The sequence below is a fragment of the Trichechus manatus genome, unplaced genomic scaffold (genome assembly GCF_000243295.1).
Source record: "Trichechus manatus latirostris isolate Lorelei unplaced genomic scaffold, TriManLat1.0 scaffold00051, whole genome shotgun sequence".
In the NCBI taxonomy this organism is placed as follows: domain Eukaryota; kingdom Metazoa; phylum Chordata; class Mammalia; order Sirenia; family Trichechidae; genus Trichechus; species Trichechus manatus.
The window spans coordinates 167,602-179,958 of NW_004443987.1; the positions used below are offsets into that span (position 1 = coordinate 167,602).

Below are 12,357 nucleotides of genomic sequence, written 5' to 3' on the forward strand. Positions count from 1 at the left end.
CCACGCAGCCTGAGCTACCCGTCATGAACTGGGTCATAAAGTGCGAAGTGCACAGCAGGACTCCATCATTAAATGGAACTGATGTATATGAAATCGGACTTGAGTAAGACCTGAAGGCACAAGAAATTTGCATGAGGAAGTGGCCCAAATGCCCATGGTCTCCAATCCTGTCACATTACCTTCCAATTCCCAGTCTGCACCTATAGCCTCATGGAGAGTTCCTTATGATCAGTTGACTGAGGAAGAGAAAACTCATGCCTGGTTTATAGATGGTTCTGCACCATATGCAGACACCACTCGAAAGTGGACAGCGGCAGCACTACAGCCCCTCTCTGGGACCTCCCTGAAGGACAGTGGTGAAGAGAAATCTCCCATTGAGCAGAAATTCGAGCAGTGTATCTGGTTGTTCACTTCACTTGGAAAGAGAAATGGCCAGATGTGTGCCTGTATACTAATTCATGGGCTGTGGCCAATGGTTTGGCTGGATGGTCAAGGTCTTGGAAGGAATATGATTTGAAAATTGGAGACAAAGAGCTATGGGGAAGAGGTATGGGGATAGACATCTCTGAATGGGCCAAAGAAGTGAAGATATATGTGTCACATGTGAATGCTTACCAAAGGGTGACCTCAGCAGAGGATGATTTTAACAATCAAGTGGATAGGATGATGCATTCTGTGGAAACCAGTCATCCCCTTTCCCCAGCTACTCCCATCATTGCTCAATGGGCTCATGAACAAAATGGCCACGGTAGCAGGGATGGAGGTTATGCATGGGCTCAGCAACATGGACTTCCACTCACCAAGGCTGACTTGGCTACAGCCACTGCTGAGCGCCCAATCTGTCAGCAGCAGAGACCAACACTGAGTCCCTGATAAGGCACCATCCCTCAAGGTGATCAGCCATCAACCTGGTGGCAAGTTGATTACATTGGACCACTTCCATCATGGAAAGGGCAGTGTTCTGTTCTTACTGGAATAGACACTCTAGGTACAGATTTCCTTCTCTGTATGCAATGCTTCTGCCAAAACTACCTCCGTGGACTTACAGAATGCCTTATCTACCATTATGGTATCCCACACAGCATTGCCTCAGATCAAGGGAATCACTTCACAGCAAATGAAGTGTGGCAGTGGGCCCATGCTCATGGAATTCACTGCTCTTACCATGCTCCCCATCATCCTGAAGCAGCTAGCCTGAGTGAACAATACAATGATCTAAAGACACAATTATGGCGCCAGATAGGTGGCAATACCTTGCAGGGTTGGAGCAGTGTTCTCCAGGAGGCTGTATATGCTCTAAACTGCATCCAATATATAGTACTGTTTCTCCCATAGCCAGGATTCACGCGTCCAGAAATCATGGGGTGGAAATGAGAGTGGCATCACTCACTATTACCCCTAGTGACCCCCTTGCAAAATTTTTGCTTCCTGTCCTCACGACCCTATGCTCTGCAGGTCTAGAGGTCTTAGTTACAAAGGGGGGAATGCTCCCATCTGGAGACACATCCGTGATTCCACTGGACTGGAAGTTAAGAATGTCACCCAGTCACTTTGGGCTCCTTATGCCTCTGGATCAACAGGCAAAGAAGGGAGTTACCATACTGGCTGGTGTGATTGATCCTGATTGCCAAGAGAAAATCAGATTGATATTACATAGTGGAGGTAAAGAAGAGTATGTCTGGAATGCAGGAGACCTCTTAGGGCATCTCTTAGTACTACCATGCCCGGGGATTAAATTCAATGGAAAACTACAGCAAGCCAATTCTGACATGACTACAAACGGCCCAGACCCTTCAGGAATGAAGGTTTGGGTCACCCCCACCAGGCAAAGAACCACAACCAGCTAAGGTGCTTGCTGAGGGCAAAGGGAATGTGGAATGGGTGGTGGAAGAAAGTAGTTCTAAATACCAGTTACGACAATGTGACCAGTTGCAGAAATGAGGATGGTAATTGTTATGAGTATTTCTGCCTTGCATGTGTGCATCAAATATTTTTGTTTCTTCACTTGTAAAATATAAGATGTAAACAAAGCTAGTGCATATTCGGTTGTATGTGTGTTCCTTGTATCATGTTAGGCACAAGTATGACTTCATAATTGTCTTTATTCAGAGATTATGTATGGCTTAAGGAGATGTGTTCAGGTGCCAAGTTGACAAAGGGTGGACTGTGATTGTTAAGGTTGTGTGTCAACTTGGCTGGGTCATGATTCTCAGTGGTTTGGCAGTTATGATGTAGTTTGGCAGTCATATGATGATGTGATCACTTCCATGATGAGATTTGATATAATGTTATCACCTCCATGATGGGATCTTCTCTGAGTTGTCAATCAGTTGAAAGGGAGTTTCCTTGGGTGTGTGGCCTGCAACAAATATAAGTGGATTCTCCGGCAAGGCTTGCAGACTTTTGCTTGCTCTGGATCCTGCAGCTTGCTCCTGTTTGTCTGACCTCCAGTTCTTAGGACTTGAGCTAGCAGCTTACCTGTGGTCTTGCCTGCTGATCTCAGTCTTTGAAGCTTGTGATCAAGAACCCTGCTGACTGACCTGCTGATCTTAGGTTTGCCAGCACCTGTGGCTACATGAATCAGGAGAAGCCTCCAGACTGACCTATGAATTTAGAACATTCCAGCCTCTACAACCACGTGAACCCATGAGCCATTTCCTTGATATAAGTCTTTTTATATATTTAAATGCTTTGCTCGTTTTACTTCTCTAGAGGACACAACTTAAGACATTTTATATACATACATACTTTATATATTATACATACTTTATATATTATTATATAAAACCAAAAAAAGCACTGCTGTTGAGTCGATTCCAACTCATAGCGAACCTCTAGGACAGAGTAGAACTGCCCCATAGGGTTTCCAAGGAGTGCCTGGTGGATTCGAACTGCCACCCTTTTGGTTAGCAGCCAAACTCTTAACCACTGTGCCACCAGGGTTTCCATATATTATATATACTTTATGTATTTCCATATTATTAGAATATTTTTACCACTAGTATATATTACCTCAGGAACCCTGGTGGTGCAGTGGTTAAGCGCTCGGCTGCTAACCAAAAGGTCAGCGGTTCAAATCCACTAGCCACTCTGTGGGAGAAAAATGTGACAGTCTGCTTTTGTGAATATTACAGCCTTGGAAACCCTATGGGGCAGTTCTTCTCTGTCCTATAGGGTTGCTATGAGTCAGAATTGACTCGATAGCAGTGGGTTTTGTGGTGGGTTATACATTACCTTTATTACCAGAAAGAAAACAAAAAAGCAAGATTCCTAATCTGGACAGTTATATATAACACAGAGTTTAGGCATTGTATTAATTCTTAATATTTGGGAGAGGAGTTACAGACCCTTGAGAGATTGATGAGATCAATATTCTCTATTCCCACAAAAAAAAAACAACACTTAACTACACATGCACTCACAAACACAAGTTTGCATACAACTTCAGGTAGTCCACAGACTTGGTCAGTTGAGAACGCCTACTCTAGGTTAATCAGTATGGTCAGTGGGGAGAGTTCTCTGGGATCAGGCATAAATTTGCCTGAGGGGGCACCAAGGTGGGTGTGGACTGGAAAGCAGTGATCCTGCATCAAGGCTAAGTTCTTCCTGGATGCCCTGGAGTTAAGGAGACCAGAGATAAGAGGCCCAACAGGGTGCACTTCACAGGCTAGGTGGGTGTCAGCAGTGACTAAGGGCAGACAGCAGGCAGGCCTGGGTGCTATCCCCTCAGCAGTCACTTCTTCAGGCTTCTTGAAAACTCCCAGCTTCAGGAGTAGGTGGGAATAGCAATTCTCATAGGCTGAGTTTCCTCTGTGGGAATTTGGTGGAGGGAGGGAGGAGGGAAGGAAGGAAGGAGCCAAAGGCAACTACTCAGGTCACCAGCTCGGTCACCTGTCCATGTATATTTTTGGAGTGAGCAACGTCAGGTGTCTGAAGCAGAAGATGAGAGACTCTGGAATATGGGAGGGGTGGAGGGAGCAGCACCTTCCCCACCTGTTTACTGGGCAGGGAGGATCAGAACATCTCTGCAGCCCTCAGACCCTCAGCTGCCTGGGTCTCACAGCTCTTCCCTTTGCCCAGAACTAAATCACTAGACTGGAACCTAATCCAAGGACAGGTGTTCAAAACTGTCGTGGTTATAGCCATCAAATTACAGGAGATTCACACAGCAGTCAGCAATGGTTTGGGAACATTAAATAAATGTGTTTCTCTAACAGAACAAGACAGGATCATTTATTTATCCACCTTACAAGCTGTCCCCGAAGGAGAAAAAGTAGGGTATTATTTGTCCAAAATAAATAAAATTGGACAACTGAACATCTCCCCATGGATCAATTTACACGTCATATGGAAATACGCTAGTCTTGTTGAGAAAATTTCCATTTTTAGATGTGCAAATACCTTAGCATGTTTTGAAATGGTCTTACGTGGCCAATAGAATTAATTTCCTATGGGATAAAAATTAACCAAAATTAATGGTGCCTTCCAATTTAAATGAGAAGTCTTTTTTTTTTTAATAGAGCATGCCCCTCTTTTTCGTTGCTGTTTCCCACTGTGAGTTCTTGTTTTATTGTATTTTCTTACTATAAAAATAAAGCGTGGTGATAGTTTTAAAAACAAACTAGAGGAGTATTACAAAAGTACAGACCTCAGTCTCAACTCCGTGTCTCTTTGCCGATATTGGAGCAGGGACCACACTGCAAGGGGAATGGCAAGCACGAGTGGCTGGGGGATTGGAAGTAGAGAGAGGAGAAGATGTCCAGCAGCCTAAGAAAGGATGAAACAATTCCCCAACACAAAAGTACAATTTGCCAATAGCACGCCAAGAAGATGCAGTCCCTCCCTGGTAACCAGAGAAAGGCAAACACTAACAACAGGGAGAAAGGGCTACTTTTGGCCCCTGGGGCTACAAAGACAAAAAAAATGAGTGACAGGACCTGGTGTGGTGGGGTGAAGTGAGGTTGGGGGGTAAAAGAGAGGGCTCATACTCCTGGTGGGAGTGGAAATTGGGGACCCGAGCTTACTGGCGATGCAGTTTTCACGTGACCAGGAGCTGACGTGGGCAAAGGTACTTAAAGCCCTGACCGCCGTCCTCCGTCCTCCTCTGGGTACCAACTCTCTATTACGCTACGCACAGCCGTGCGTTTTAACCCAGGCGAAGAGGAGGAGGAGGAGAAAATTCCCCCAGATCCGGGCAGGTGGGTGTGAGGGTGGGCACGGCCTGGGAGCCCTGAGCAGGGGCAGCTCAGAGATGCCTCGTCCACTCCTGGCCGGCTTTCCTGTCACCAGCGCTCTGTCGCAGCTCATTTTGGTGGGCGGCGGGGAGAGGGGGAGGGGGAGTGGAAAGACTTTGCTTAGACTTCTCGAAGAATCCGCTTACTCCCTCTGGCAGCCAGTGTGGCTCCACTTTGGTTTTGACACTCAGGCCCCGCGACCCACACTGGGTCCTGTCTTGAGAGTAGGGAAGAGAAATAAACTTAGCAGCGCATCTAAGGCCAGTGGGGATACTGGGAAAGGGTGAACGGAGGGGCATGCAATCTAGTAACCTTTCAGGCAATTCACTCCCACCCTCACTTTGCAGACACCTCCCCTGACCACCGACCCTCGCACTCCGCTCCCCCGGCCCCCTGTCCTTTGGGGTGCCGAAAAATGTGTGTGCCAGCCCCTGTCGGGGGGGATAGCGCGTTTGGCGCTGTCCGGGCTTCACAGGAAGGGGAACACTGAGAGAATCTGCGGTTAAACCGCCGTACCAGCTCCCAGACTGCTTTCCAGACATCTCGGGCCCACACCGCCCTTCACTCCTTCCCCCCGCCCACGTCTTTTCAGTCCTAGAAAGGGAATTCGGGTTCGCAGGTGGGAGAAATGGCGGTTATCGGGGAGATTTGGGTGGAGGGTGGGAGGCGGAGCCCAGAGTGGAGACACAGTGGAAAATCACGACCTGAACCCGAAAACGCAGTCATTGGGGCCCCTGTTCTGCAGACTAAGGCTAGGCCTGAGGGGGCTGGGGAGTGAAGAGAGGGTCATCACAGGAGGGGGACACTAGATTGTTAGGCAGTAATCCTCGGTACGGTACGGCGTCCCATCCAGCTTTCGCTGCATCTCGCCCCGCCCCGCCCCCTCTGCTTCAGTGCAGAGAAGGGGTGTGGTGGCATGTCCCCAAGAAATGGCGGACGGGGGGGCGGGGCAGAGTGGAAGGAGGGGTTGAGTGCCTGAGGAGACTGCGCTGGAGGGGGAATTGGGATGAGAGGGGAGGGGTCGGAAATGTTGAGGGAATTTGAGAGGTAGAAATATTTGACATTCTGGTATACGAATTCTAAAAGGCAATTGTTGGAACTCTTGTCCTGGGTCCTGATCCATCCACCAGGCTCTCAGCCTCCAACGTCTGCTGTCTGTATGTCTGCCCTTCAGTCTGTCCTTAGGATGAAGTTCTAACTGAACTGAAGGAAGGATAAACAGCCCTGAATCTTTGAAGGTCAGTATTGAGGAGTGGAAACTGTCTGGGAACCCCTGGTGTGGGTGTGACAGAAACCAGAGCAGAGTCTGGGATCAGAGGCTCCTCCTCCTCTTCCATTTTCTCCACTCTACGAGGCACCCTTGCCCCTTGCCCCGCCCCTGTCCTTTTTGGTGCAGGGAAAGGGGTGTGGCGTCAGCCTTCTTAGGAAATAATTTAAGGGGGAGGGAGTAGGGAAAGGAAGAGGAGCCCTGAGAGGGAGAACCTCTTGACTTACAGGGGTTCAAATCAGCAAAGGGACCGGTGTCAGAACACCGAGGCTCCTTTCAGCCCCTGCACAACTACAAGCTTGGAGGGAAAAGAGCAAACTGCTCCTGATTCCAGCAGGTTGGTATGTATATGAGTACCCTTTGCAGACCCTTGGTGTAGGGAGGTAAGGGGTAGGGATCAGAGCAGAATCTGGGATTTCTACCACCTTTCCCTGCTCTCCATCAGCTTTCTTGATGCTCATACTGCCTCTGATCCCCCTCTTAAACCAAACCTGTTGCCATCCAGTTGATTCTGAGTCATGGCAACCCCATGTGTTACACAGTGGAACTGAGCTCCATAGGATTTTCTTAGCTGTCATCTGTACAGAAGCAGATCTCCAGGCCTTTCTTCTGCGTGGTGCCACTGTGTGGGTTCCACCCGCCAACCTTTAGGTTAGTAGTCCAGGGCAAACCGTGTGCACCACCCAGGCCCCCATCCCCCACTTAGGTGCTGGGAAATTGTGTATTGGATTGGCAGAGCGGGCTAGAGATGAAGATAAAACTTTGGACAACCAGGGCTCTGAATGAACAAATGCAGGCCTTGGCACCTGTGTCCTGGGTGCTAGCTTGCCACCTAGCATTGTGTCCCCACTCTCTATTTGAAGTAGGCCTTGGTTGGCACAAGGTGAGCCGGAACCCAAAGTCTCGTTTCTATCCTGTACCCTTAGGTCCTGCTCAGCTTGCAACCTCAGCAGAACTTGTTAGCCTGAGCTGAAGAGCCTCGCCCAGACGCGCACGCATCCCACTTGGGCAAGCCAGCTCTGCGCCCTGGATCAGAGAATCACCTCAGCTGCACCATGAGCCGCCTTCGGGATGCTGGCTGTGTAGCCGCGGGGATAGTGATCGGGGCTGGCGCGTGGTACTGTGTGTTCAGATACGCCAGGGGAAGAGACCAGAAGAAGAAAAGACTGGTCAAGGCCAAACCCAGGGCCGTGGCCGGGACTGGAGCCAAGGCTAGAGCCGGGCTAAGGGCAGGATTCACAATCGACCTTGGGCCTGGATTTGGTCCTCCAGCCCCAGTGCTGGCTGGGGCACAGGACAGGGACCAGGATGAAGCCTCCACACTGAACGCTGCTGGAGCTGAGGCAGCAGTCCCAGCTGCAGCCAGTGCTGAGGCTCAGAGTGGGGCAGGAAGTCAGGCCCATGAGGCTGATGGGGCTGGAGTTGGGCCTAAGGCTGAAACAGTAGTCGCAACTGCAGTGCCTTCTGAAATGGCACCGCCTCCCAGGGAGGCAGAGACTCCTGGGGCTACAGAGGCTCCCACAATGCCAGGGACTCCCAAATTGACAGAAGGCCCCAGTGCAGCTGAGGATCCTGCAGTGGCACCTCCAGGGGCAGCAGAAGCTGTGAGGGCGATGGAGGCCCCCATGGCAGCAGCGCCTACTGAGGTGGCGGAGGCTCCCGGGGTGGCAGCGTCTACTGGGGCGGCAGTGTCTACCGGGGCGGCAGCGTCTACCCGGGTGGCAGTGCCTACCGCTTCTGCAGAGGCTCCCGGGACTTCAGGGTCCTCTAGAACAGCTGCAGTTCCTGGAACAGCAGCCACCAAGAGAGCGACCCCTGGGGCACACACTGGGGCTATACCCAAGGCCGGGTCAGCGACTGGAGCTGTACCCAAAGGTGGGGCCAAGGGTGGAACCAAGTCCCGTGCTGGAGGCAAAGGCAAGGGCAAGAAAAACAAAGCTGAAGTAGACGAATTGGGGTTGGGCTTCCGCCCTGGGGATGGGGCGGCAGTAGCTGCTGCAGCCTCAGCTAATGGGGGACAGGCTTTCCTGGCAGAGATCCCTGATTCTGAGGAAGGTGAGTCCGGATGGACTGATACAGAGTCCGATTCAGACTCTGAGCCTGATACCCAGCGCAGAGGGAGGGGGAAGAGACCTGCTCACATGCAGAAGCGCCCCTTTCCTTATGAAATTGATGAGATCCTGGGTGCCCGTGACCTCAGGAAAGTCCTTACCTTGCTTCAGAAAACAGATGATCCTTTCATCCAGCAGGTAGCTCTGCTCACCCTGAGCAACAATGCCAATTATTCATGCAACCAAGACACAATTAGAAAATTGGGTGGCCTCCCAATTATTGCAAACATGATCAACAAAACCGATCCTCACATTAAGGAAAAAGCCTTAATGGTCATGAATAACCTGAGTGAGAATTATGAAAATCAGGGTCGGCTTCAGGTATACATGAATAAAGTGATGGATGATATCATGGCCTCTAATCTGAACTCAGCAGTACAGGTAGTTGGGCTAAAATTTTTAACAAACATGACTATTACTAATGACTACCAGCACTTGCTTGTCAATTCCATTGCAAACTTTTTCCGTTTGTTATCTCAGGGAGGTGGAAAAATCAAGGTTGAGATTTTGAAAATACTTTCAAATTTTGCTGAAAATCCAGACATGCTAAAAAAACTGCTCAGTACCCAAGTGCCAGCATCCTTTAGTTCACTCTATAATTCTTATGTGGAATCAGAAATTCTTATTAATGCCCTTACTCTATTCGAGATCATCTATGACAATCTCAGAGCGGAAGTATTCAACTACAGAGAATTCAATAAAGGTTCCCTTTTTTTCTTGTGCACTGCATCTGGAGTGTGCGTTAAGAAAATTCGAGCCTTAGCAAATCACCATGACCTCTTGGTGAAAGTGAAAGTTATAAAACTAGTGGATAAATTCTGACTGGCTGTGCACTCTCAAAGAACTTGAAGAAATTTCTTGGTTTTGCAGTCTGGGAGCATTGAAAAGTGCAAGTTACTGCTTTTCCACTTTGCTCATATAGTAAAGGGATATTTTCAGCTGCCAGTTTTGAATAATGTATCATCCAGAGTGATGTTATCTGTGACAGTCTCCAGCTTTAAGCTGCATCATTTTATGAATACTAAATAAACAGTCCTCTTGTACTGAAAACACATTTGTGACTTTAATCGTGCTGCTTGGATGGAAATATTTTTACTGGTTCCTGTATGTGAAGTGAAAGTGAACCTGTCCATCACGAATAGCCTACATTTCTATCATTTGTTTTGACTTGAATTTATCCACCAAAGATTTCATTTGTGTATCATCAATAAAGTAGTATGTTTCAACGGACAAAAAATTGTTCTCATGCTTAAATTTAAAATCTAGCTGGAGAAATAAATACCAAAGGATTACTAACAGTCCCCAGGCATATGTTCATTGTCAAATGTGTGCTATCTGGTTAAATGAAGCATAGGTTGCTGAGGAAGTTTCAAGGAGAAAGGGCATACTTATGGCGGGCCCTAAGGGACAGCATGAGAAAACTTAGAAGGGCATTCTAGGAGGGGGAAATGGTATGAACAAAGGCATGGAGGTTGGAAATATGTTCCTGTGATAAGGAGGAAACCAGTCTTCCTGGAGTGGAAGCTGTGGGAAGAGGAATGATGAGAGATAAAGGTGAAAATTTAGGGTGAGGCAAGTTTAGGGAAGATCCTGAACCCCAAGCTGAGATATTGGAATATTATTCTGTCATGTTCTGGGAGTCAATGAGCATTTTTGACTAAATAAAAAATAATCTAGTTGCAATGTGCAAGATGAATTGGAGTTGGGATGGAGGTAAGGGTGGAGTCTGGATATGAGGACATTTGTTAGGAAATTATCATGATAAACTAAGCATGAGATGATAAAGGGTGAAATAGAGTGGTGGTGACTATAGGAACTGTTAGGGAAAGATGGTAATAAGAGACTCCTCCAAAAAAAGAAGTACCAGGATCTGCTGGCTGAGACTTGGCTGTGGGGCGACAGAAACGGAGGACTGTATGATCCAGCACAGGTCCTGACAGGGAAAGTCCCTCTTCCTAGGACAACTCTGGTGACCACCAAAGGCCAAAGTGGGTTACCATTTTGAAGGATGATTAAAAAAAACGGCGGGGCAGAAAGAATGATCCCTGGTGCAAACAAGTGTTTTAGGTCCAGGTCGGCCTTCTTCTGGAAGAGGGACAGTGGTGTGGCCTTTATGGGAGGAAGACCCTCTCTGGGAGTCCCCTGAGTTCACTTAAAAACAGATGCACCTACCTTCTTCCCCTCCCTGGCTTTCTTAGTCATCTAGTGCTGCTGTAACAGAAATACCACAGATGGATGACTTTAACAAAGAGAAATTTATTTTCTCACAGTCTAGTAGGCTAGAAGTACAAATTCAGGGTGTCAGCTCCAGGGGAAGGCTTTCTCTGTTGGCTCTGTAGGAAGGTTCTTGTCATCAATCTTTCTTTGGTCTAGGAGCTTCTCCATGCAGGAACCCTGGGTCCAAAGGACATGCTGTGCTCCTGGCACTGCTTTCTTGGTGGTATGAGGTCCCCACCACCACTTGCTTCCCTTTCCTTTTATCTCTTATAAGATAAAAGGTGGTGCAGGACACACCCCAGGGAAATCCCCTTTACATTGTATCAGGGATGTGACCTTAGTAAGGGTGTTACAATCCCACCCTAATGCTCTCTAACATAAAATTACAATCACAAAATGGAGGACAACCACACAATACTGGGAATCACGGCCTAACCAAGTTGACACATATTTTGGGGGGACATAATTCAATCCATGACACTGGCTCACTGAAACAATGAAAGAAGAACACGGAAGGTGTCCGAGAGATTTTCTAAAACCAGCCTACTTTCCTGACATCCTTCATAAAACCCTAAGTTTTGCACCAGTGCATGGTAGGCTGTGGCAGTGATGGGGATAGGGACTCCTAGGAAGGAGACATATAGAAAAAGGATAGACTGGCATTACATATTGGTACAACTTATTATTTGGAACATAATTTGGCAATATGCATAAGAAGTCTTAAAAATGTGCATGCCCTTTGTCCAAGCACTCCACTTTTAGGGTTTTCCACCCCTAAGGAAATAAATAATTGTACAAAGAAGAATATACATAAATGGTCATTTCAGCACTGTTTCTAAGAGTTAAAAACTAAAAATAACTTAAATGTCTGTCTTAGGCTGGGTTCTCTAGAGAAATAAAACCAGTAAAGCATATAAGTATATATAAAGAAAGAGAGATTTATATCAAGGAAATGACTCACACTGTCACAGAGGCTAGAATGTCACAAGTTCATCCGTAAGCCTGGAGGCTTCTCCTGATTCACATAGCCACAGGGTCTTGTGAACCCAAGATCAGCAGGTGAGACAGCAAGGTTCTTGCTCACAGGCGGCAAAGACCGATGAATCCCAAGATCAGCAGGTAAGACAGCAGGTAAGCTGCTAGCTCAAGTCCCAAGAACCCGAGATCAGACAAACAGGAGCCAGCTGCAGGATCCAGAATGAGCAAAAGCCCTCCTTGAGCTTTGCCAGAAAGTCCACTTACATTTGATGCAGGCCACACATCCAGGTTAACTCCTTTTAAACTGATTGGCTACTCAGAACAGATACCATCATGGAGGTGATCACATTATATCAAATCTCATCATATGACTGTCAAACTATATCATAACTGCCAAACCACTGGGAATCATGACCCAGCAAGTTGCCACATAACCTTAATTATCACAGTCCACCCCTTGTCAAATTGGCACTTGTACACATCTCATTAAACCATACATAATCTCTGAATAAAGACAATTATAAAGTCATACTTGTGCCTAACATGATAC

At 47.5% G+C, this 12,357-nt stretch overlaps 1 protein-coding gene across 1 annotated transcript; it reads left to right on the plus strand.

Annotated features, from left to right (window-relative positions):
• The first annotated feature begins 7,556 nt into the window (after positions 1 to 7,556).
• ARMCX2 (armadillo repeat containing X-linked 2) lies at positions 7,557 to 9,434 on the plus strand. Its single transcript, XM_004377521.2, has one exon. It carries the CDS (start codon positions 7,557 to 7,559, stop codon positions 9,432 to 9,434), a length of 1,878 nt encoding a protein of 625 aa, XP_004377578.1.
• The last annotated feature ends 2,923 nt before the right edge of the window (positions 9,435 to 12,357 follow it).